Below are 24,073 nucleotides of genomic sequence, written 5' to 3'. Positions count from 1 at the left end.
AAAGAATACAGGAAAGCACTTTTTGCCACTTTTACAAGAAAGCAGTCAAGATTCTTCATGCTTTTTTGTACTACCACCAGCAAACTTATCTAGAGAAAAAAGTTCCAAATTTGGCTGTGTATCAGAATCACCTGGAACATCTTTGTAAAATTAGATTGCTGGGTCCTACTCCAGACATTATGAATCAGAACTGTGTGTTAATGTGTAAAGGTGAAAAGTACCCAAGTAGTCTACATTTTAAAACTCACCAGATGATTGTCAGTAAAATACTCAGGATTTGTAAATTTCTACTTTAAAGTAAGGGACGCATCCGATTCATCTTTGCCTCAAGAGGGTTGGATATAGTAAGCCCTTAATAAATATTGAATTCTCGTTAACTATCTCCTTCAAGTATGTTTCACAACCCTCTATCAACTGTAACGTCCTATCTGCAAGTAATGCTATTTTCTCTTATTTACCCACACCCAAATATAAGGTTGTAAACATCTGTAACTATGTATCTAATTGAGTTACCCTTGTTCCTGGAACATCTTTTCTATGTTGTATGTATCTATTATGTGTTCAGACCTAAAATCTTACACCAGAAATGGACATTTTTCTGTGCAGCACATCGAGGAGCATCTGAATTAATGTCTTATTTAACTAACAGGGTTTATGCTATAAATTGGAAGTTTAAAACATACTCACACCAATCTTTTCTTCTATGAGTTGCCGAGCATAGTCTATTTGCTGTGGAGTGCCACGAATTGTAAATAACTTCATATTAGGATCTGCATTAGGTGGAGGATTTCTCTGAAGTTCTATTCTTGCACCAGATTGTTGGCTTATGCTTTTTATGGTTTCACCTCCTAAAATCAAAACACAGTAATTTCTCTAAAGATTCAAAGGATACAAGTGGAAGAACTTAACAGAAAATGTCACAATTAAATGGGCCATTACGAAAAAAGTTTTGACCTGTATTCCATCTGCCAATATTCTATTAGGATTTTCCATGTATTCAACACTTTAAATTATATAAAGAACTTTAAGCTTCCTTTAAAATTCATTTAAGTTTCAAACACAACTTGGTATATCTGTACCCAACATTATGACAAATTATAACTTACCAAAATATTTGGTTCAAATAAATTGCTTTTACAAGCAATGTAAATATAAACTAACACACTTATTAAAAAATTCAAAATTTTAAAAACATGAGAGTCAAGAAAAAGCAAAATAAACAAAAACACTCAAACCACTTTTTAACTCAAAAGAAAAGTTTCTTACACTAATAATTAAACTGTTGGCCTCCTTCTCTAGAGACCAAGGTGATTCAAATCCTACTCTCATTTAAGTATATTTAAGATCCTTTACGTATGTTTTAGTTGTTACTTAACACACGAACACTTTTCTACTAAAATATAGCAAGGAAAATCACTGCTACTTGTTTATAATAGTAACAGAAATGGTGTCCAGAAAAATTAGGTAAGGTGTTTAAAATTTTAACCACACATTAAAACATTAAGAGTTTAAAATACATTACCTTTTCCTATTATTAATCCAGTTTTCCCAGTTGGTACAATGAAATTAAATTCCTGTAGTCCACCAGGTGGTCCCATGTTCCAGTTGCCTTGACCTCTACCTCTTCCTCGACCACCAGGTCCAGGTCCACCAGGATTACCAGCCTAAAAAGGAGAAAGACAAGGAGGAAAGAAACGAAGTCAGCAGAAAAACAAACTCTTCTTTCCACAATAAAATTATTACATGTTGAATGGAATACTACTCAGCTGTAAAACAGAACAAAATCATTCCATTTGCAATAACATGGATGGACCTTGAGGGAATTATGTTAAGTGAAATAAGCCAGCGAGAGAAGGATAATCTGTGTATGACTCCACTCATATGAGGAATTTAAAATTATGGACTAAGAACAGTTTAGTGGATACCAGGGGAAAGGTGGGGTGGGGGGTGAGCACAAAGGGTGAAGTGGTGCACCTACAACATGACTGACAAACATTAATGTACAACTGAAATTTCACAAGATTGTAACCTATCATTAACTCAATAAAAAAAAAGAAAAAAAAAATTATTACATGTCGATTTTCCTCAACTTTCATTTTCCTAAACCAGAAATTTAGAGAAGCTGGGAAATGACTTGGGCCAGATAATCAGCAAGTGATAATCACCATTTATTCTTTTTATACTGGGGTGAAAAAGGTAGTGCACATATGTAGCTGCCTTCCTGCTTCCAAGATATTTACCTCAAAGCAATTTAAACTTTCTAGCTATTAATAAAGTACCATCAAACAGATCCCGATATAAACATAAAGGGGAGAGACACTTTCAGATTTGATGAAGGAAAATGTTTTCTAACTGAAAACAAAACAATGAAATTATTAATATTCTATCAAACCTGAACACTTCGAAGAAGGTCTGTAATAATTTCTGCAGCATGTTGACATCGGTCTGGAGGTCCTGTTATTTGTGCTATTCTATCAGGTGTTGTTCCATCATCTTCAGAACAAATAAAGAATCAAATTGGATTAATTTAGCATTAAATGTGAGTGTCAAAAGTAACTGCTACCAACACTTAGAAAATTAAATCTATGTACTCACCTGGTTTAAACTGAATTCGAACACCAGCATCATTTTGTATTTTTTTAATCATCTCTCCATTTCTTCCTATTACAATGCCAACAGCAAATCTTGGAATGGGGACCTTATGCAAAGAAGACCAAGTATTAAGACAGCCATTTCCTGAAAATTAATCTGCCTTAAATCATAAAAGTATACGCAGCACTACGTTTCTATCAAATAGGGTAACGATACAAAATATACATTCTGTGTTCTAACGTAGAAAGTGGGGGGAAAAAAGAGGATACAATATTAGAGAAAGCTATGTAATACAAAACAGGAAAAACATTATACTTATGAATTAGCACACAACAGTTTCTGAATGGGTATTTGACTTACATCTATCCCTTCATTTCCTCCTATTCTTGACCCATACTCATTTCGAACTTCTCTGAAACCACCTTGATCACGAATTAACTCTAACACCATTTCCTTGGCTTGCTGAAATAGAAAAAATTACCCAATTTAGAAAGTATGCCTCGAAACACTGTAATTATTCAAGCATATTTTGCCCATTTTGTCATCCACCCCAAATCCTTCTTTGTAAAATATAAACGTAAGTTTACTTGAACTTTGTATGGGTCTCCCGTAATCCTAAGAGGTTTGTCAGCACCAGTGTTCTGAGGTCCATCTTGAATCATAACCATTTTAACTCCAGCCCGCTCCTATCAATCACAGACATCAAGTGTATTAACAAAAGGGGAGCAGAAGGAAACTGGCTTCAAAACAGATGAAAAACAACCATTTCACAAACATGTAATACCTGAAGTTGTTTAATAGTCTCTCCCCCCTTTCCAATTACTAATCCTGCCTTGCTAGCTGGAATCATGATTTCTTGAACTGCATTTCCTGGTCCATCACCATGATGGAAGCCAGGGGCTGGTCTTCCTTTTTCAACAATCTGGTCCAGTAACCGTTTCGCTGATCTGTTAACAAATTTAATAGTTAAATAATAAGTTGTCACATACCCAAAAGCTTATCCAAATAGAGAAATACAAAATAAAACAATCAGGTATTCTTCTCATCCCAATTCAGGTTTAGGTGGCTCAAAGCTATATTTTAATAATTTTAGTTAAAAGAAAATGACATAGGGTCAAAGTTGGAAACTATACAATATAATTTTCTAGGTATAAAATTTTCAATATTTTTAAGAATAGTCCAAAATTTCAAAGTAGTAGCATTCTACTTCTAAAGTGATCTCATAAGTAAGCTGATTCCTCCAAGAGCTAAATAACGTATTTACATTTTTAAACTACCACTTTCCACTGACACGTTAGAATTTATTCATTCAACAAATACTTAAGAAACGTCAACTATATGCCAGGTATTATTCTAGGTAACGGGGTTACAGCACTGAACAAAAACAGACAGGGTTCTTGTTGGCATGGCTTAACTTCATTAAATAATTTAAGTAAAATTAGTAGGTTAATTAATTAACATGGCATTTGGTAAAGAGGTACAAAGAAAAAGGACAAGGAGGACAGAATGTGTGTGTATGATGGAATCCTATTTTATGCGAAACAGCTATGGGACACCTTACTGATGACGAGCATTTGAGCCAAGAGTTGAAGAAAGTGGGAAAGTGACTGAAAATATACGGGAGAAAAATGTTCCAAAGAAACAAGAAGTGCAAAGGACTCAAATGAGAAGCATGCTTGGTGTGCTAAAACAAGAAAGAAGCTAAATGGAGCGAGAGCAGAGTGAGTTGGGAGAAGAACGGTAAAAAACAACGTGAGAAAGGTAGCTGGTAAGCCAGTCCATGATAAAGACACTGACTTTCATTCTAAATGGGGATGCATTAGAGGATTTTGAGCAAAGTAGTGATGTGACTTGATCCACATTTTAAAAGGGTCACTATGCCTATACTGTTACAAGAATAGCCTATTGCTGGACAAGGCTAAAATGAACGGAGTCACGCTGCAATTACATAGGCAAATGGCATCACAGATAAGGTGATAGTTAGAAGGTGGCAAGAGGCTGGGTTCCAAAAAAATTATGAAAAAAATATGACCCAGAGTTGCTTAGGGATTAATGAAGCATAAGAGAAAGATAAAGTACTAAAACAGAGTTGCCATACACTGAGATGAGATGAATAAGATGAGCAAAAGAAAATGCAGGCTGGGAATGGGGTAGAAAGACAATTTTGTTTGAGATGTCTAATAGACGTTTAAGTGGAAATACTAAGTAAGCAGCTGGATATGAGTCTGGAATTTAGGGAGAGAGATCAAGGTTGAAAATAAAAACTTAGGAGTAAATAAAATTTATGATATATAAAGCTATATATTAAATGAGAGTAAATAAAATCATTTAAGGAAGATGTGTATTTTGTGGCACTTTCATGTTGAGAGGCCAGGAAGATAACGTAGGACAACCAAAAAAGACTGAGAATAGCAGTAAGAGAGGTGAGTATCTTTAGGTGAGTGGTCCACTGTGTCGAAAAATGCTAATCGGCTAAATAATGTGGAGGCCACTTGTGATCTTGAAAGGAGCAATTTCAACGGAACAGTGGCAATAAAAGCCTGACTGGTATGAGTTCAAAACGAAAACATAGGCAGATGATACAGGAAGCAGAGGTACCTCTTTTAAGGAGTTTTGTTGTAAAGGGAGCAGAGAAATAGAAATGTGGGGTTCAGGGATGGTTTTTGTTAAGATGGAGGAATTTTCAAACATGTTTGCATGCTATCTAGAAATTATCTAGAAAAAATTAATACTGCAAGAGAAAGTTGGTTCAAGTGCAGGAGCAACGCTCTTCAAAAGGAAGGAGGAACTGGCCTTAGGCACATGATTTTCATACTTACTGGACAGATTCAGGTGTTCCAGTTAACATACACGACCTTTCTGGAAGGCCACCACTATCTACAATAAAAAAAAAAAAACAAGAAAAAAGGGGTAAAATTTTAGGTCAATAAAAGATGAACAGCTGGCAACATTTTCACTAGCAACTTAAAAAATGTCTTTGTTTTCTATGTCATTTTGAAAATAACGAAAAGAATGTTACCAGGAGCTATCTGTATTTTGCATCCAGATTCCTGCTGTATGCGTGAGATCTGTTCACCTCCTCTGCCAATTACTAGTAAGAAAAAAGAAAATTATTTGCTGAAAAATTACAAAGTATGTTTTGACTATGTTTTCAAAGCTTTAAAAATTATGCTACTTACTAAATCCAACCATTCCATCTGGAACTTTGTATTCTTCTGTCATTACAGACCTGCTAAGAAATAAAAGAAACTAACATTTTCCTTCAAAAAAAGATAATCTGTTTACATATAAAAGGTAATCTACTAATAAAAATGCAAGTCTAATAGGTGAAACTAAGTTTCCAGGCACATATTCACAGTCAAAATATGTCTTGAGCAGTTAATGTCAGAATCTTAATTAAGGTGATACACATAAAGTGAGGAGGGTATGGTGGATGGAATGGTCTAAAGGCATGAACTGCAAAGGAGCCGGGGTGGAGTTCTGGGAATGTTTTCTTTTTTCTTGTTTTTTTTTTGAGGAAGATTAGCCCTGAGCTAACTAATGCCAGTCCTCCTCTTCTTTTTGCTGAGGAAGCCTGGCCGGCCCTGAGCTAACATCATGCCCATCTTCCTCTACTTTATATGTGGGACGCCTACCACAGCATGGAGTGCCAAGCAGTGCCATGTCTGCACCCGGGATCTGAACCCGCGAACCCCAGGCCACTGAGAAGCAGAACGCGTGAACTTAACCGCTGCGACACCGGGCCGGCCCCGGGAATGTTTTCTTAACTGTTATTTTAATTCACCTTAGTTCTTCTAAAATGTGGCTAATCCCACCCATCCTTCCAAATTACAAATGTATCTCACGCGAAAAGAAAATCGATCATGCTATATCACTTTCTTAAGTCATGGGAAACGAATTATACCAAAAAAAAATGCAGACACATATTCACTATACACTAACTTGATTATATGTTTTTACGTACAGTTCAACTAAAACTTGCAAAGTACTCTTTGAAAAGCATTTGACTATACCTTTGCTGCTGATGCATCGGTGGTAACTGTGTTCCAAAAGCTACCAAAAAATTAAATGAAAAATTTAAACTTAAGTTCACATATATTTTATAATCATATCAAGCAATTCTAAAATCTTTCCCTGATGCACAGCCAACACTTTGAAGAGAGTAAAATTTTCTGCAGAATACTTAAATCAACTATGACAGTAGACAAAGAAGTCAGTGAAAGGGCAGACATTAGCAATGGCATAGAACAAACTGTCCCTTTACAACTGGTGCAAGCAGAGATTAAAAAATGAAGTTATAAACTAAACACGTAAAATACTTTACCAACCAAATCTTAATATACACCTGGCTAATACTTAAGTGGGAGATTATAAAGATAGGAGGTACATATTTACAAAGAAATTCATTCTAAAAGAATATTCACGGCCCTCAACTAACTTGAAAGATACCCATCAAAAGAGAGGAACAAACCCTAATATTAAAATCCAGCTACATTAGCTTTTAACCCAATTTAAAACAAATACTTACAGTCATTCTGTGGAGCAACTTTCTTAGCATCTGGTTGATCTGCAAAATTAAGAGTCTTTTAATTTTTTGCCAATAAGTACAAATAGTAGACTTAGCTCCCACATGCCCAAGCCAAAATATCAATATAAACATTTATTGAAATAGCTAAGGGTATGGTTTGTCATTTGAACCAAAAAGCACCAAAACTCAGCCCAAAATCTTAGTAATCGAAAGAAGAAAAATTACATTTATTTCATTCTCTTCATATTTAGAAAAGATGCACAGACATTTTAAAGAAATTGTTTTTGATTCTATCGAATCACTGACCTTAATGTATGTTACACACTTTAGAATGATACAAGACAAAGTATTTAGGCCCATTACTAGCAAAATATCACATGCTAAATAAAGGCTAATGATGCTTCCCACTGTAGGAACTCAAGATTGGAAGGAAAAAAAACCACTATCAAAATGTGAAAATTTGACATATCAAAAGTTGAATGTATCTACAGTGACCACAGAGCTATGCAAAATAAATAAATAAATAAATAAATGAAAAATCACATTACAAGGCAATCTCAGTCTAAACTGTTCTACTGTTCCCAACCAAACATTTCACGGCATAAACTTCAGCAGAAAAACTCAAAACAACTACATGACTACCTTCATCTACATCCTTTACACAGATGAGTACAATGCATACCTTAATAGACAACCTAGAGCTGAAAGGACTACATTCTCCTCCCCCCTTCAAACTCAAATGATTATCAGAATGTTGTGCAACAAAAATTCAGACACATAATCCAAGAAATATTTGTGTCCATTTAAGAATCCACTGGTTTTTCACGTTTACATACTAAACACAGGTAATAAATAAAAATTCCTGCCTTTAAAAGGAGAGGGCATTCCCTCCCAGTGTGTTGTACTGCTCGGACTTGTCCAAGAGCCATCTACACATAAAATAAAAAGAATACATTACATACAACATCTGAAGCATCATTAGCTCATTTTTCTGTATATTAAAACCTCACTATAAATGTGAAAGACACTTACATAAAAGGAAACCAAGCACTCCTGGTTAAAAGCTACAAATACATTCTACAGGCTCATTCAGAATCCTCTTTTGTTAAAAAATAAAATAAAAGGGCAAAAAGAAAGTGTATCAAAATTCATACATCAAATCTAAAACAAAAAATGTGCACACTTCTAAGTTCAGAAGCTTCAACAATTATGTTTTTAAAAAATACAAGGCACTGTATATCTACTATTTTAAGCCACATTTTGAGTTAAACCTGAAACACAAAACAAGGTACTAAAACAAAACAGTAACATAAAAAAATGGTATAACCTGCAACACACTAGAGTAGCAAATGATAACAACTTCAACCTTTAAAGTGAAAACTGAAAATAACGAAAATATAGCATATAAAGATTAATTCATGTATGATGAGGGAAAAAACCAGTGAAATGTCTTCTACATTTTAGATTTTTGTTTGTTCCAGTTTATTAACAAGTGGTCTGTGCAAACTGTCACTCTGTCACATTTTCCACTATCTTAAAAGAGGGAAAATGTTTTCTAATAAGACAAAACTGGTTGGTTGACTCAAATTTTACTTACCTGTCTTGGTCTCTTTTTCCCCCTTTCCTTTTGAAGCCAATATAAACCTTACAATTTTAGGAACCTTATGATAAAAGTAATGTTTCAATAAAAGAACATTTGAAAAATACTGAAAATCACGTCATCTAAACTCTACATAAAACAATTAAAATACTTATTGGCTATAACTTACCTCCATCTTCCAAAGGTCTTTTTTGTCCCCCATAACCATAGTCATTTGAATTCAGTGATGTACCAGCATCACCTCCAATTTTTGCTGCAATCTTAAAAAAAAAAAACATATCATCATTAAGGATAGGATCATAACTACTGTATACTAGTCAGTATTAAATTTCCTCATATATTTCCTAATACGCATATATGCTAAATATCTATGACATAAGAAAATTAACTTGATACAAAGATAAATTACAATTACAGTTCAATTTATTACTACCATTAATAATTTCATAGAATTAACAAATAATCACCTGGGATTAAGCTTCTGATACATCTCTATAAGAACAAACAGGGAAGAAATCAAGTAGGAATCTTTCAGAAGACTGACTAAATATCATTGAAGAAAATTTGGATCCTAATTCTATCTTCTCCACCGCTCTCTCCCATGACTCTTCAAAAGACGTGTGGACACAGAGCATGTGAACACCTTGTGGGATGGACTCTAAGGCTGGCTGTCTAATAAGGTAGATGCTAATTACACGTGGTTACTGAGTACTTGAAATGTGGCTAGTACAAGTTCAGATTTTAAGTGTACTTTAAGTGTAAAACACACACTGCAAACGGAAAACCTGGAACAAATATAAAGAATGTAAAACATCTCAGAAAGTTTTATATTGAACATATACTGAAATGACAATAATTTGGATATGAGGGGTTAAATAAAATATGTGACTTGCATCATAGTTCTATTGGACAATCTTATTCTAAGGAAACATGGGGTGGGGGTGAAGCCTGGGAAACTGTACCTCTAAGAAAGCCTCAGCTATAGAACCAAAATCATTTCATTCTTAAAAGACTTTTAACTTTTAGAGCGGGGCACATAATTGCTTGCACTTGAGTAAACAAACATCATATAATAAATGCAGTCTCAAGTCCCAAGTAGGGCACAATCAACGGTTATTTATCTATGAAAGGGAAAATAGAGTATTACCAAGTGCCAGCTATAGGCCAAAGCCCACACTATAATAAGTGTTTTAAATTCCTTTTGTCACTGAATCATCACAACGACCCTATGAGGTAGAGAGAACTTAGTGAGATGGAGATCCATTTTACAGTCAAAAAAAATGTCAAGAGGTAACTTAACTAAGGTTATATGGTAAGTCAATGGTGGAGATGTCTCAATTTCTACACAGCTCCATGCTAATTGCCACAAGGGGTAATCACTGAAGATGGGTGATAGGGTCATTAGAGTTCATTATATTCTTCTTTCAATTTTGAGTACGTGTGAAAATTTCCATGATAAAGAATTAAAGAGAAAATCAAACTTTTGGTGACTGGAATTCCCCCAAAGAGATCCTGATAAAGAATGAAACCAACTGCTTCAAGCTTCATTATAATTAGGAAACTGGAGAGGGTAAGAGGATATTCAATGACTTGGTTCTTAAATCCACTATGTATCACCTTAGTCTAATATATATACACACCAGCTCTCATAAGGCAACTGTACCTCCAAGGCTTCTTAGATTTCCCTTTCCCCCATCTGTAAATGCAAACATCTACCACAAAGCATACCAGGATTAACTACAAAAATGCCTCATACAAAAAGGTCTAAATTTTGGGGCTGACCCGGTGGCAGAATGGTTAACATCGAGTGCTCTGCTTCAGCAGCCTGGGATTTGCGGATTTGGATCCTGGGCATGGACCTACACACCACTCATCAAGCCATGCTGTGGCAGCATCCCACATACAAAATAAAGGAAGAAAGGCACAGATGTTAGCTCAGGGCCAATCTTCCTCACCAAAAAAAAAGAGAGCTTAAATTTTATTTTCCTGACTCCCTACAGATTTGATCAATCTAACCTCCCTTAATCATCTTTCACTTTCTCAAAAGCCTGCTTCTGTCTTTGAGTATCTAATGAAAATCTTATTTCTTTTATGAAAGTTTTCCTCATCACACCTGGAAACAACTGCTTTTCCATCCTTAAGTTTTAAAGCACTTAGCATTTGAATTGTTCCTTAGAAACTTAAATACACTGCCAGGCATTGATGGGCACTGATGTTAGAAGGAAAGTATTTCAGGTCAGAGAAAATAGTACTACTAATGATAGGAAAATGGTTTAGGCTGTGAATACCTTCTGCAGTTATAAATGCTCTGAGTTTGCAGAGCAGCACTCCTTGAACTCCAAGGAACTTCTGCATAGAGAAAGGTTACTCATTTATATCCCCTTATTCATTAAATAATTCTAGTACTTGTCAAATTAAAATGAAAGTTGATACTTAGTTCACTCAAAAGAATCAGTTAACACCATCTCAAAAATTCAGAACCAACACAAAGATACTAGACAAGAGATTTAGTAAGAACACTAACACAGATTTAATCAATTCTTAAGATCAACAGAAAATATGTATTTCCTAGGTCACTACAAGAAGGATTAATTTGGGGCCGGTCCAGTGGCACAGCAGTTAAGTGTACACGCTCCACTTCGGCGGCCTGGGGTTCACCAATTCCGTTCAGATCCCGGATGTGGACATGGCACCGCTTGGCAAGCCATGCTGTGGCAGGCATCCCAGATATCAAATACAGGAAGATGGGCACGTATGTTAGCTCAGGGCCAGTCTTTCTGAGCAAAAAGAGGAGGATTGGCAGCAGATGTTATCTCAGGGACAATCTTCCCTCAAAAAAAAGAAGGATTAATTTAAGAGAAATAATAATTCATGAAATCTAAACTCCACCTATATGAAATTTTTATTAGACTAGCAGAATTTAGTGTAGGCAATTTCTTTGATTTTAACTTACAATAATAATTCAAGCTTTCCATTTGGACCTTGGTCTACTTCTCAAATGAGTATTTTTCATGCTTTCATTGTTTTAGCATTTTTCACCTTTCTTCATTGACTATTCCTCAAACCCAAGAATTTTGGAGTTGAAAGGCAATTTAAGAGATTATTTAGTCATACACCTGATTTTAGAGATTAAAAAAAGGTGGGGGAGGTGCAAAAGCTGATTCTAAGAACTACCTAAAGGCCAAAATGACTTATCTCCTAATTTTCAGTCCACTATAGGCTTCCCTAGGCTTTGGGGTCCGACTGCAATTTGCAGTAGGTTGTGATTCTGGTTCTACTGCTTTGTGTCCTTGCCAGATTTTCTTAAGCATTCTGTGCCTCATTCATTTTATCTGTACAAAGGAGATAATAGTTTCTACACTTACCTTGGAGGATGGTTATGAAACTGCAATGAACTAATACAAGATATGTTTAGCACAGAGCCTAATACGCAGTATATAAATTGCCAGTTATTATGAACAAATCAGCATAGTATAATTCAACTACAAAGCATGGTCCACAAGACTTCAAATATTTGATTTAAAAAATTTAACAGATTTTTATTTGTCCTGGCCAAAGATAAAATTACGTTCTATTTGTGAAAACTGTGCCTATGGAAGAATAAAGTATACAATCTCTCTTTGTATCCCTAAGATCTGACATAGCCATATTGTCCGGATTCAAAAGACGAATTTTGAAACAATGTAATTATTTTCAAAACAAAATTTCATTACAACTTTAATTCATTACAGATATTTGTTGATTCAATTCAATAAATACTGAGTACCTACTATGGGCAAGGTCCTGATGGATTCAGTTACCACGCACCAGAAGTGTGAAGATGCATGAAGGACACTAGAAATATTACTAGGCCATCATTTTATTAACACTGTCCCATCTCTACAACACAGGAATCTTTGCTTAATATTATAATCAAGCTTTGCTATCCTGTCACAAAATGTTAAAAAAAAACACACACTCAAATGCTAGTTTTCAATGAAAAGATTAACAGTAATTAAAAAGTCAACAATTCTATTTTATAAAATTTTCATTGCACTCAAACAACATAATGTAGCCTGAATCACTTTCTACAATTACTAAGGAAGAGATTTTAAGAATAATTGAGTAGATAAAATTACTAATAGTCATGTAGAAGGGAAGGAATGATGAGGGTTGATATTTTCTGCTTAACTTGTGATCTACCACTCTACTCATCCAGTCTAAGTCTCTGATTCACTTCTATCTTCATATAACCTTAAGGAGAACAAAAAAGTAGGTACATTTTAATCTTCCAATGTGTCAGAGAGAGAACTTGTTATTCAGTGTGATCACGAAACATCTAATCAAAGAATCCAAACTTCATCCTCTGGAGTTACAGCTTGAAATACACAAATATAAATTTCTAAGGTGTATACTCTGGCAATCCTAAACTTGAGAAGCAACCTGGTGCCCCTGTGCTGAATTTAGCTTAGAGTACTGTAAAAATCTAAAAATTTCACATTAAAAAATAAGCTATCGCGATTCTCTAGAAAAAAGATTGGGAACTTGGCCTAGGTTACCAGATGGCAACAATCAACTAGAGTAAATGCTACCAGGTAGGGACCAGGGATCCTAATCACTTGTCCTCCTTCCCTGCATAACAAAGAACTCTCCAGCTAAAAATGCCAATAGCATCCCCACTGGTACACGGCTCTTTGAGGGCAAGAAGCTGTTCTTATACCTCTTCCTTCCGAAGAACACAGCATAATATTTTAGACAAAGAAAAGAAACTTATGGTTAGATGTGGATTTGGGAAATATAATTCAGTATCCTTTTATACAGATAAGGAAAAAGTGGTTCAGATATCAACCTATCTTGTTCCTTCAGTCCAAGTACTCTTCCTTATATTCCACTTATACAAAATCAGACAAGCAGCTACACCGATAGAGACATCCTCAAATGTAATCAGAACGGGTAACTCAACTCGAAAGCCAAATTTTGGAATCTCAGATTTAAGATCAATTCTGTAAAAAAAAAAACCCCAGTGAGTTATAGCAAAGACATCTGTAAAGAATCATTATCATTACAGCAAGGGCATTGGGGCAGCTGACCTACTGGCATATAAAGAGAGTGCAAGAAATTCCATAGTTTGAGGACAACTTCTATGTTCAAAAAGCAGTCTACCTTAATCAGGAGATTATAGCTTAGCCAAATAAGGAAGTCCAATTTTTAATTAAAGCATGGCAAGCCGAAGTCTTTCTGAAATGGTATCCATCTATCTTTTCTCACATCATTTTCCACCCTCCTCACCCCACTCAACACTATCCTCCAGTGACTTCACTCTTGGGTTCTTGTCATTCCCAACCCCCCCATACCTTTGCACAGGCTGCTTCTTTTCTCTCACTCATTCTTCAATGCCTTGCTTAAAATATCAGTCCTTTACTTTAGCAGTTAGGCACCCCACTCCCTGGCGTTGTGTACATTGCCTGACTTATAGTAGGAGCTCTATGTTTACAGACCAAGTGTATGAATTAACATTGTCCATATTTGGCCTACTCATCTCTGAAAACATTAATCAGATACTACTATTCATTTGCATTTGGTTCCTTGACTATATCATAGCTTTATAGAAGGCAGAAATCCAATTCAGACATTAGAAAAATCTGCAGTATCTAACTACAGGGTGGTACAAATCAATTCAATATGCTAGTTGAACAAAATTCACATGAGTCTTTCAATCTAATCTAATAAAACCCCACTAACGGAGCGCCTGTCGCTATATAAATGTTTCAGTCACTATCTAAGCATGCTCAGAAGTAATTAAAAAAACTAGATGAAAAAAATCGCAGGATTAGTATTAATGATGACTTTTTGTTGACCCCCCCCCAAATATTTTTGGTTATAAGCACGTACAGGTACATTCTTATTTATAACATGTTGCTATTACAAAAATAAGAGCGATTTGTTACATCACTACAGATTTTACAGATTTTGACTCAAATGATCCTTTCATCGAACTGGAGGATAAAACAGAAGTTAACGAAGTGAACTCCTAATGCAATCAAACATACTACCAAATTAGTTTCGGATTACCATTCGGTTAACACTGTAGACTGAAAACGTCCAGCACCTAATATGCAGAGTGTCAAAAGGAGAAAAAGATTCTTACTTTTGCTTACATATAAGTTCATACCAACATCGCACATTTTCAAGCTGCAATTATATTAAGGGATTACCTAGTAAAGGTAAAGTTCAAATTAAGAAATCATTCACTTTCCTGGAGTACACGTACTTTTTTTTTTTTTTTTTTACAGCTCTCGCTGGAGAAAGAAGTGCCTTCAGGGCAAATGTACGCAGCTACGTAATACAAAGAGGTCTGGACAGTTTACGACTCTGAACAGAGAGGCAGATTCAAATTGAAACTTCGGGTATAATGGGCCCGAAGCCATTTTGAGAAATAAGGAGGAAGGACTGGTAGAACACACTGACACGTAAATCCCGCCCTGAGGAAGGATTCCAACCCGGGACACTAGTGCTCTCCGTAGTCTCTTCCTCGTGGGTGTGAAAGTGAAGGAGCCCGAAAGATTAACTGCGAGGGAGAGCTCGAACGAGCTGGAGGCTGTGAAGACTGCTTCAGTGACACATCCTTTCCCTTACTATGGCTCCTGTGGACAGCCCCTGGTCCTTTCACAAACTCATTACCAGAACCTTCCATACTATTGTGTAAAAGTACGCGCGCTTTACTCCAACGGAGAAGGACGTTCACTCCGAGGGAAAGGAAATGCTAAGCCAACTCCTTGGAGAAAGAAGCGCGAGCGCCGCAGAAGCGGGAGAAAGACTTAAAGCCAGCTATGCGTAGCACGCGCTGGGGTTTTAAGTGGCTTAGGCACCAAGAACACAAAACCGAGTTCCAGCCTCTAACCGATATTACCAACGTTGGGAAACGCGAGTCTCGTCACATTTCAGAGCCCAGAAGGGCACTTCTTTCCTCTTCCTGACGCGCGAAGAGGTAGCGGCCTACTCAGCCAACGGCCAATTACCGTGAGCTGTCGGGATCCCGCCGCGCGGTCCAGACTTACCTGCCGGGCTCTCTGAAGCGCATCTTTGAAAGCATCGTTAACTCCTCCACCGCCGCCGCCGCCGCCTCCACCACCAGCTGAGCCAGAGGAGGGTGGAGGCACTGTTGAATAGTCTGCCATGTCTACACTACAGTGGCCGCTACCGCTTCTTCGCAGAGACCTTCCCTCAGCCAACTGCTAAGAAAGAAAGAAAATGGCGGCCGTCGAGCCAGTATCACATTCTTGTGCGACCATCGTGCCGTAAAGGGGCGGGGACTGGAAGAAGAAAATCTCGCGATGTTTTGAAGCAACGGGCTGGTGTGGAGGTGGGGCTGAAAAAGGAGAGGAAGAGAGCTATCGCGAGAATTGTGTTTGCGATTTCGCGAGAATGGGGTGTTTTTGGCGCCTCCTCTCCGCGCGGCCCTAAGTTGAGGCACTGTGGTTGTTCTTCTGGGGTGGTGTGTGAGACTGCCGCGGCTGCCGCAGTTGGCTCGAGTTTCTGATAGCCTGAAAAAAGGAGGAATTGTTTCTTATCGGTCGCCGCCTCAGGGAGGAAGTGAGGGTGGATTTTCTGCTGAGGGTCACGCTGTGCATCCACGGGGAAGAGGTGACGTCGGTAGACGTTACAACGACGCAACAGTGTCTCGAAAGCGCCGCAGCCGGGAGGGCGCCTGGGAGAAGCGCGCCTGGGCGCCGCGGGTGATGCTCGTGGCGACTTCCGCCAGGCCCAGCGGAAACTCGGCCTGATTTTCACGGTAGTAAAGTATCCCTGTGTTTTACGTCTAGATTGTCAGGTTGTTAGTTTTCTCTCAAGTGGGGATGAATTCAGGCTGGAGGCCTCTGAGCTCCCAAGCCGATTTGGAAGTTTTTGTGTAATGTGGATAAGGCTGTGGTAATGTGATTGCCCTTTTCTTTACCTTTCAAAACCGTGATTGTTCCTTGAATTCAGTTTTAACCAAACTTAGTAACCTAGTATTGTATGTGCCCGTATCCAGTTTTATTGAGGTCTTTATAATTTAAGAACAGCATCCATTTCTTGACCAAAATTGACTTTATGGCTTCCTAGAAATAGTGTCCTCCGGCCCCTACCTGTGAGAACTCCGATGTAAGGTAATGTTCTGAATTGTCATCCCGGGAGTAGATAAAAAAATTTTTTGTGTGTTTTATGTTGTCTTCTTCAGTTACCAAGTAATTTCAGACTTCAGACTTCCTGAGCATACCGCGGCACGTGATTTACTGCACTAGTAGTGATTTCAGACTCCTTAGGATGCTTTAGGGATTAGGAGGCGATCACAGTGATTTTTTCTAAAATTCTTTCCTTTTGCATAACAAAGAACGAGGTAGAATGAACTTTACCAACTTTGGCATTTTGTGCTTTGTGAATTAGGTCTAAAAGTGTACTTTTCCCATTGCTAGTCTTAGTGTAATTGAGGGAAATGTGTGCTGCAGTCTTCCTGATAGCTAAAACGAGTGGGCCCGCTGGCAAAAGGCCCAAAGTAGCCAGATAACTACACACTTATGAGCACATAGATACAAGTGGGCCGTCATTTTTCACTACTGAGCTTTTCCTGCCATTTTACCCGTTTATAGCTCTGATTATGTTTTTCACTGTTTATAGCCATCCCTTTAGATTATTGGGGAATTTATATTTGGAAAAGCAATGAAAATATTGAACTATAGATTTAAGCATAACTGATAAGAAAAATTGTAAAAGCAGTCTTGGGCATTATTGCTAAGTAGAATTTTTTCAGTTATATTTATTTATTTATTTTTAAAGATTTTATTTTTTCCTTTTTCTCCCCAAAGCCCCCCCGGTACATAGTTGTATATTCTTCGTTGTGGGTCCTTCTAGTTGTGGTATGTGGGACGCCGCCTCAGCGTGGTTTGTTGAGCAGTGTCATGTCCGCGCCCAGGATTCGAACCAACGAAACACTGGGCCACCTGCAGCGGAGCGCGCGAACTTAACCACTCGGCCACGGGGCCAGCCCCTTTTTCAGTTATATTTTGAGAAAGTTTGTTCAACAAATGGCATTTATTAATCAGTAATTGATTTTTTTGTATTTGATTAGACTTATATACCCGTCAGTCTTTCTGCGCAGCATAGTGTTAACCACAGAGTGGTATAATTTACCTCCAAACAAATAAACTTTATTTCATGTCTAACACAATTTTAGTTGTCTCTAAATGTTGAAAATAAGTAAGGACCTTATTTTTTACCTTTTTTTGTAGATTATCCTGGAAGTGTGGGTATTCTAGAATGGGAACCAGTTGGAGTGAGTCTGTATCAGGATTTCTCAGCGTCAGCACAATTGACACTTTTTGGCCAGATAATTCTTTGTTTTGCAGCACTGCTGTGCATTGTAATATGTTTACAGCATCCTTGGCCTCTACCCATAGATGCCAGTAGCATATTGCCACCTCCCACCCCTACTACCAATTGTGACAACCAAAAATGTCTCCAGGGGCCGGCCTGGTGGCGGAGCGGTTAAGTGAGCATGTTCCCCTTCGGCGGCCCGGGGTTCGCCGGTTCGGATCCCAGGTGTGGACATGGCACCACTTGGCAAGCCATGCTGTGGCAGGCATCCCACATATAAAGCAGAGGAAGATGGGCATGGACATTAGCTCAGGGCCAGTCTTCCTCAGCAAAAAGAGGAGGATTGGCAGCAGTAGCTCAGGGCTAATCTTCCTTAAAAAAAAGAAAAAAAAATGTCTCCAGACATTGCAGATGTCCCCTGGGAGGCAAAGTCACCCCCTCATTGAGAACCACTGGTCAGCCTTGATTCCTGCCCCTGCCCCTCCATCCATGAGGAGGTCCTATTTACCGTACTTCCAAGGTATATTCCAAATTCCATTACTTTTTACCTCCACTACTCGCAAGTTACCATCACTTCAGCCCTGGACTGTTACACTAGCATTCTAGTTGGTTTTTCTGCTTGCACCCTTACTTATCTACAATTTCCTTTTCGGAATAATGAGATTTTGTGCAAGAAAGTATATAATATACATGTAAGGTGTCCAAAGTGATAAGTACCCATGTATCGACTCTCTAGGAATGATCTTCAAGGAACAGACCATTACCAGAACCTGTAAAGCTCAAGAGTGGCTACCTGATTGTATTATAATTGTTTTTCATATAATAACTTGAAGGATTTCTTTAAAGCTTAAATTCAGATCATCTCGCCTATGTCTTTTCTATTGCACTTTAAATCTTTTCTCTTTGAGTGGCCTGATGGCTCCATATTATCAGGCCACCGTCTCTAAACAGTCCTTCTCATTCTACTTCAGCCACTTTGCTGCCCATGATCTTTCTTGCCTCTGGGACTTTTTATACTTGCTTTTTCCTCTGCCTGATTCATATGCTCTTAAGACTTTTCACGTGTGTGGTTTGTCCTCATCATTCAGGCCTCAGTTCAGATGTCACCGCCTTAGACCATCTATGACCTCTGGTTGTACCATTCTGCAGTCACTCTCTATCCCATTACCATGTTCTCTTTGTAGCATTTATCTGAGATTATCTTGTGTTCTATGTCTTTACTTGTTTATTGTCTCTTGTCTGTTAGAATGTAAACTCCTGGAGAGCAAGGACCTTGTCTGTCTCTACCATTGACCAGTCTCTAACACATAGTCTTAGCATTCTAGGTATTTGTTGAATGAATATTGAAAAATATCTGCCTCTACATTTTAGTTGGTTTTGTGACCTTGGGCAAGTGACTTAGTCTCTGTGTCAGATTTCTCATCTACATAATGATCATAACCTGCCTTGCTATCCTTGAATGAGGTATCTCTGTGAGCTCTTCAGAAAGAGGAAAGTGCTATACAAATGGAAATTGGTATTATTAAACGTCTAGTTCAGCTTCTGGTATTTCATAATCAGAAAGGGACAGTCCATGGTACTCCATTTCTGTAAATTTTTTGTATTAAACAGCTATGTTCAGATCTTAGTTTTGGTAAAACCCAGGATTCTGCAACAGCAACTGAATTGTGGGAAAACTGTAACCAGTGACTTTGGATTAGACTATATGTGGTTGATTCTGAGTGCACTCCATCTTCTCAAAGCCATTTGTACTTTGCTAGTTGCTCTAGGTGTTTTCATTATAACTGATGAAATCAGACTTTTCTTGACTGTGTTTATTCCCCTTTGCAGTATAAATCCTCTTAAAAGTGGATGTATCGTAACTAATCTAAAATCGGTTTATTGTGCTTTGAGAGATTGGTTAAATATTCAGCCGAATTATATTTTACAGTCACACTCTTATCACAGAAATTGATATCCATATTTCATCCTCAGGATGAAACAGAAGTCAGTATTTTTGAGGTTATAGAAGCCTGGCAGGGGCATTTAGATTTATCAAATAACAGAATGAAAAGATTAGTAAAGATAGTAAAAGTTGGGCTACTACATGTACTGGCATGGTTCTTCATTTTACCTTCTGCTTTTTTGGTTACCAAATGACTGAGTGAATCTTTTTTAGCGTGACTTTTCACTATTGGATTTTTTTTTAAATCTGTAAAATATTAACAGATTCTTATTTATAGCTACTGGAGAAAAATAATCCATTAGCACTCTTTGAACAGGCATTTTAAAGATTTTATTTTTCCTTTGTCTCCCCAAAGCCCCCCTGGTACATAGTTGTATATTTTTAGTTGTGGGTCCTTCTATCTGTGGCATGTGGGATGCTGCCTCAGCATGGCCTGGTGAGCGGTGCCATGTCCACGCCCAGGATCCAAACCAGTGTAACCCTGGGCCGCTGAAGCGGAGTGCGTGAACTTAACCACTTGGCCAGGGGGCCGGCCCCTGAACAGGCATTTTAGAGTGGCAAAATTGTATAGGCTTCCTGCATCACCTTTATACCCATCACCTACCTCCTAACAACTCTTAGCCAGAGGGATCTGATAACTTCATGCTGCATGCTGTGTGTCATTCAGACCAGTCCTGTATTTTCCCAGTGCACAGTCACAACAGAGTCTGGTTAGATATAAGGAGGAAAGTGGCCACTTCAAATTAAAGTAAATGGTCTATGATGTTGTTAGGGTATTTGATCATTCGGTTGGTCATTGGTCTTAATGACTTTTATATCTCTTCTGATTGAGTTTCTAGGATTCTGTTTCAGACTGGTGTGATTGGAAGCAGGAAATACTTGCATGTTAAAGGACAAAGTTGTTAACACAAATGTAACTTTGGAACATTGTGGAGAACAACAGTTTGACCAATGTCTGAAACTGAAGACAGTCCTATATAGTGAAAAGGACTCTGAACTTGGTCCCAGAGGATCTAGATTCAAGTCTGACCCATGTGCCCTTTGGTAAGTCATGCAACTTTTTCCTTTTACCAGCATACCAAAAAGAGAGAGCAGGGGCCAGCCTGGTGGCACAGTGGTTAAGTTCATGTGCTCTGCTTTGGCGGCCCGGGGTTCGCCAGTTCAAATCCTGGGCACAGACCTATGCACCACTTATCAAGCCGTGCTGTGGCTGGTGTCCCACATATAAAGTAGAAGAAGATGGGGGTAGATGTTAGCTCAAGGCCTATCTTCCTCAGCAAAAAGAGGAGGATTCGCAGTGGATGTTAGCTCAGGGCTAATCTTCCTCAAAAAAAAAAAAAAAAAAAAGAGCAATTTAATCTATTTCTGAAAAGTAGCGAACAATGAAGGATAATAAAAAGTCTCATGTATTTACACAGTGATTTCTGTCTGTTTTCTATCTCAGACATTACCATAGTATCATCTCACCCTCAGTTATTACACATTTCTTCTCTGATTTGGATGCTAAATTTGGTCATATATCCTGATTGAAGGGCTGTTAAAAGATTGAAGAACACTAGGATATTCCTCATGACCATCGATTTGCCCTAAATCCAGCCTTTTACCATCCTTGTCATTCCCACCTATTCATAACTGTAGAGCCCTTGGGCCATGGTGCATATCTTTCTCTTTGTCAGGAACACTTCTCACCTCTTTGATTTTACTGTTGCCCAGTGATTTCCATTTTTCCAGAAAGCCTGTCCAGAACTCTCAAATTTGGGGATTCCTATTTGTTCTCATGTACCATATCATGGTGATAATACTGTAATAGTATTTATCATGTATTTGGAATTCCTACTAGATTGTAAGGTCCATGACAGTAGGGTCTAAGTCTTTTTCTCTGTCTTTACTGCATAGCATGCTCTAAAACATAGTAATAGCTAATAATAGCTAGTGGTATATACTGGGCGCTGTTCTAAGTGCTTTACATATATTAAATTCATTTATTCTCACAATGGCTGTAGGAGATAGGTGCTATTAAAATCTTCATTTTGCTGGAGTACAGATAAGTTAACTAAGTTGCCCAGGGTCACATGTTAGTAAGTGTTAGAGCTATGATTTGAACTCAGGCAGCCTGACGTGAAAGAATGGGAAGAATCTATAAAAAGTCAAGCAATGAAATGTATCTCTTTGTAATTTCTAAAGTGGGATTCACAACTTAGTATTTCTTCCCTGGATTTTAAAAATATTTGCATTAGTTTTTATCAAGACTTGGGCCAAAATTCGCCATGGGAAGGAAGCTCTTAATGTAAGGTAGTAAAAATAAACTACTTACAAAATTTGAAGAACCCATGTGTTGTATTACATGATAAAATTTTGTTTTTCTTTATTGTTAATTGCATTGGATGGATTGGTAATGTGCCTTACTGAAGTATATAGTGCTTTATGGTGTGTGTGTACATATATATACACACACATGTATACATATCTCTCTGAAGATGACTAGTGTTATTTTTCAAATACATTGTTCAGGGGATTTATGTCTTTGTAGTCCACATCACTAACTAGATTGTAAGCCTCTTCAAGACAAAGATAGAGTTGATTAATTTTAATTTCTCCCCCGTGTTACACACAGCACCTATGATAGTGTTTGTACTGTCTACATATTTGATTCCTCCACAAAATAGCCAATCTGCCAAAAGAAGCTTATCAAGAGTTTTTAGATTAGACTCTTCTGAGAATTCTGAATAAAATTCTTCACAGTTTAATGTTTTAGAATAATTAATACTTGAGGCAAATTTCTTTGTGAAGGTAAAATAAATTTTATCTGCCTTTTAGGAACTCTTCAGTGAAGGTGGAAGGTTTATGGGAGAAGTGGCGGGGTTTGCTAAAGTGTCATTCTCTACTTTAGAGGGTGCTTCAAATATAGTGAGAGAAGGAACATCCTTAGTATATCATACAAAGAGCCTCTTTGAATATATACAGAGTGTTTGGCTAGTTGCACACATCTGTTGGCGTCCTGTCTGTAAGCAGGATCTGTCCTTTGACCAGGATCATAGGAGATAAAATGCAGTGCCATAGAATGTATAGGGAATTGCATATCAGTTTAGTGAGAAAAGTTTAGAGCTGCCTGCCCTTGCTAGTAAGCCATGACGCTCCCAGCTTCCCATTACTTTAGGGATAATGCTGGGTTGAAATTTTGGGACTCCTGAAAGCATCTGTCTCAAAAAATTGGTCTTTACCACCCAGTTCTTTTTTTTTTTTTAATTTATTTTTCATTTTTCCTTCTTATCCCCAAAGACCTCCAGTACACAGTTGTATATTTTAGTTGTCGGTCCTTCTAGTTGTGGCATGTGGGATGCCACCTCAGCATGGCCTGACCAGTGGCACTAGGTCTGCGCCCAGGATCCAAACCGGTGAAACCCTGGGCCGCCAAAGTAGAGCGTGGAAACTTAACCACTCAGCTACGGGGCCGGCCCCTGCTACCCAGTTCTTGAGTGGTTTTAGCTAATTCTATAGCATGCATTTCAATAACTTATAATAAAGCTGATATATAATGCTGCAGAATATAATATATAATGAAACTGCAGAATAGATATATATGGTTTCATAATTTACTTTAAATTGATCCTATACTTATTCCCCAAATGTGTTTCCAAACCTGTGTCTGCAGCTACCTCGAAGACTCATTTTGCATGTTGCGTCTAAACCAAAATGTCGGGCCGGCCCTGAGGCTGAGCGGTTAAGTTCACGTGCTCTCCTTTGGTGGCCCAGGGTTTCGCTGGTTTGGATCCTGGGCATGGACATGACACGGCTCGTCAAGCCATGCTCAGGCAGCATCCCACATGCCACAACTAGAAGGACCCACAACTAAAAATATACAACTATGTGCTGGGGGCCTTTGGGGAGAAAGAGGAAAAATAAAATCTTTTAAAAAAAACACAAAAAACCAAAATGTCTAAAATAAATTTACTGTTCCATTCTCTTTATTTTATGGTCAAAAACATGGTTTTTTTTTTTCCCCCTTCCCTACTTGGATCGTATGTTTATGCATCATTGGCTTTCACTTCTGTTACATTTGCCTTTTGCACTAAATTTT

The 24,073-nt window shown here is 37.8% G+C and overlaps 2 protein-coding genes across 36 annotated transcripts in view; one reads left to right on the top strand and one right to left on the bottom strand.

Annotated features, from left to right (window-relative positions):
• FUBP1 (far upstream element binding protein 1) overlaps positions 1-15,892 on the bottom strand; it is a 34,216-nt gene extending 18,324 nt beyond the window's left edge. For 7 of the 23 annotated variants that reach the window (XR_002808266.2, XM_023641805.2, XM_023641810.2 and 4 more), the window contains exons 1-15: positions 15,758-15,892; positions 8,890-8,980; positions 7,987-8,049; positions 7,121-7,159; positions 6,606-6,645; positions 5,772-5,824; positions 5,612-5,683; positions 5,412-5,469; positions 3,377-3,539; positions 3,180-3,278; positions 2,953-3,054; positions 2,596-2,698; positions 2,393-2,493; positions 1,523-1,664; positions 688-848 (exon numbers count right to left, since the gene is read on the bottom strand). Coding sequence is in view for 21 of the 23 variants with exons in the window: in XM_023641805.2 (XP_023497573.1) it covers positions 688-848; positions 1,523-1,664; positions 2,393-2,493; positions 2,596-2,698; positions 2,953-3,054; positions 3,180-3,278; positions 3,377-3,539; positions 5,412-5,469; positions 5,612-5,683; positions 5,772-5,824; positions 6,606-6,645; positions 7,121-7,159; positions 7,987-8,049; positions 8,890-8,980; positions 15,758-15,877 (1,407 nt within the window). In the remaining 2 variants the exon portion in view is untranslated. The remainder of the gene's footprint in view (positions 1-687; positions 849-1,522; positions 1,665-2,392; positions 2,494-2,595; positions 2,699-2,952; positions 3,055-3,179; positions 3,279-3,376; positions 3,540-5,411; positions 5,470-5,611; positions 5,684-5,771; positions 5,825-6,605; positions 6,646-7,120; positions 7,160-7,986; positions 8,050-8,889; positions 8,981-15,757) is intronic. The other 16 variants (XR_011439355.1, XM_070268800.1, XM_023641815.2 and 13 more) reach the window with 3 other exon arrangements.
• DNAJB4 (DnaJ heat shock protein family (Hsp40) member B4) overlaps positions 15,086-24,073 on the top strand; it is a 46,129-nt gene continuing 37,141 nt past the window's right edge. For 2 of the 13 annotated variants that reach the window (XM_070268808.1, XM_070268803.1), the window contains exons 1-2: positions 16,803-16,846; positions 20,828-21,039. The gene's annotated coding sequence lies outside the window, so the exon portion shown is untranslated. Of the gene's footprint in view, positions 16,063-16,106; positions 16,492-16,802; positions 16,847-20,827; positions 21,040-24,073 lie in introns of those variants that run through there. The other 11 variants (XM_070268807.1, XM_005610480.4, XM_023641817.2 and 8 more) reach the window with 11 other exon arrangements.

The sequence above is a fragment of the Equus caballus genome, chromosome 5 (assembly GCF_041296265.1).
Source record: "Equus caballus isolate H_3958 breed thoroughbred chromosome 5, TB-T2T, whole genome shotgun sequence".
Classification (NCBI taxonomy): Eukaryota; Metazoa; Chordata; class Mammalia; order Perissodactyla; family Equidae; genus Equus; species Equus caballus.
Note: the sequence above shows the minus strand (reverse complement) of the source record. Positions and strands in the feature narration are given on the sequence as shown.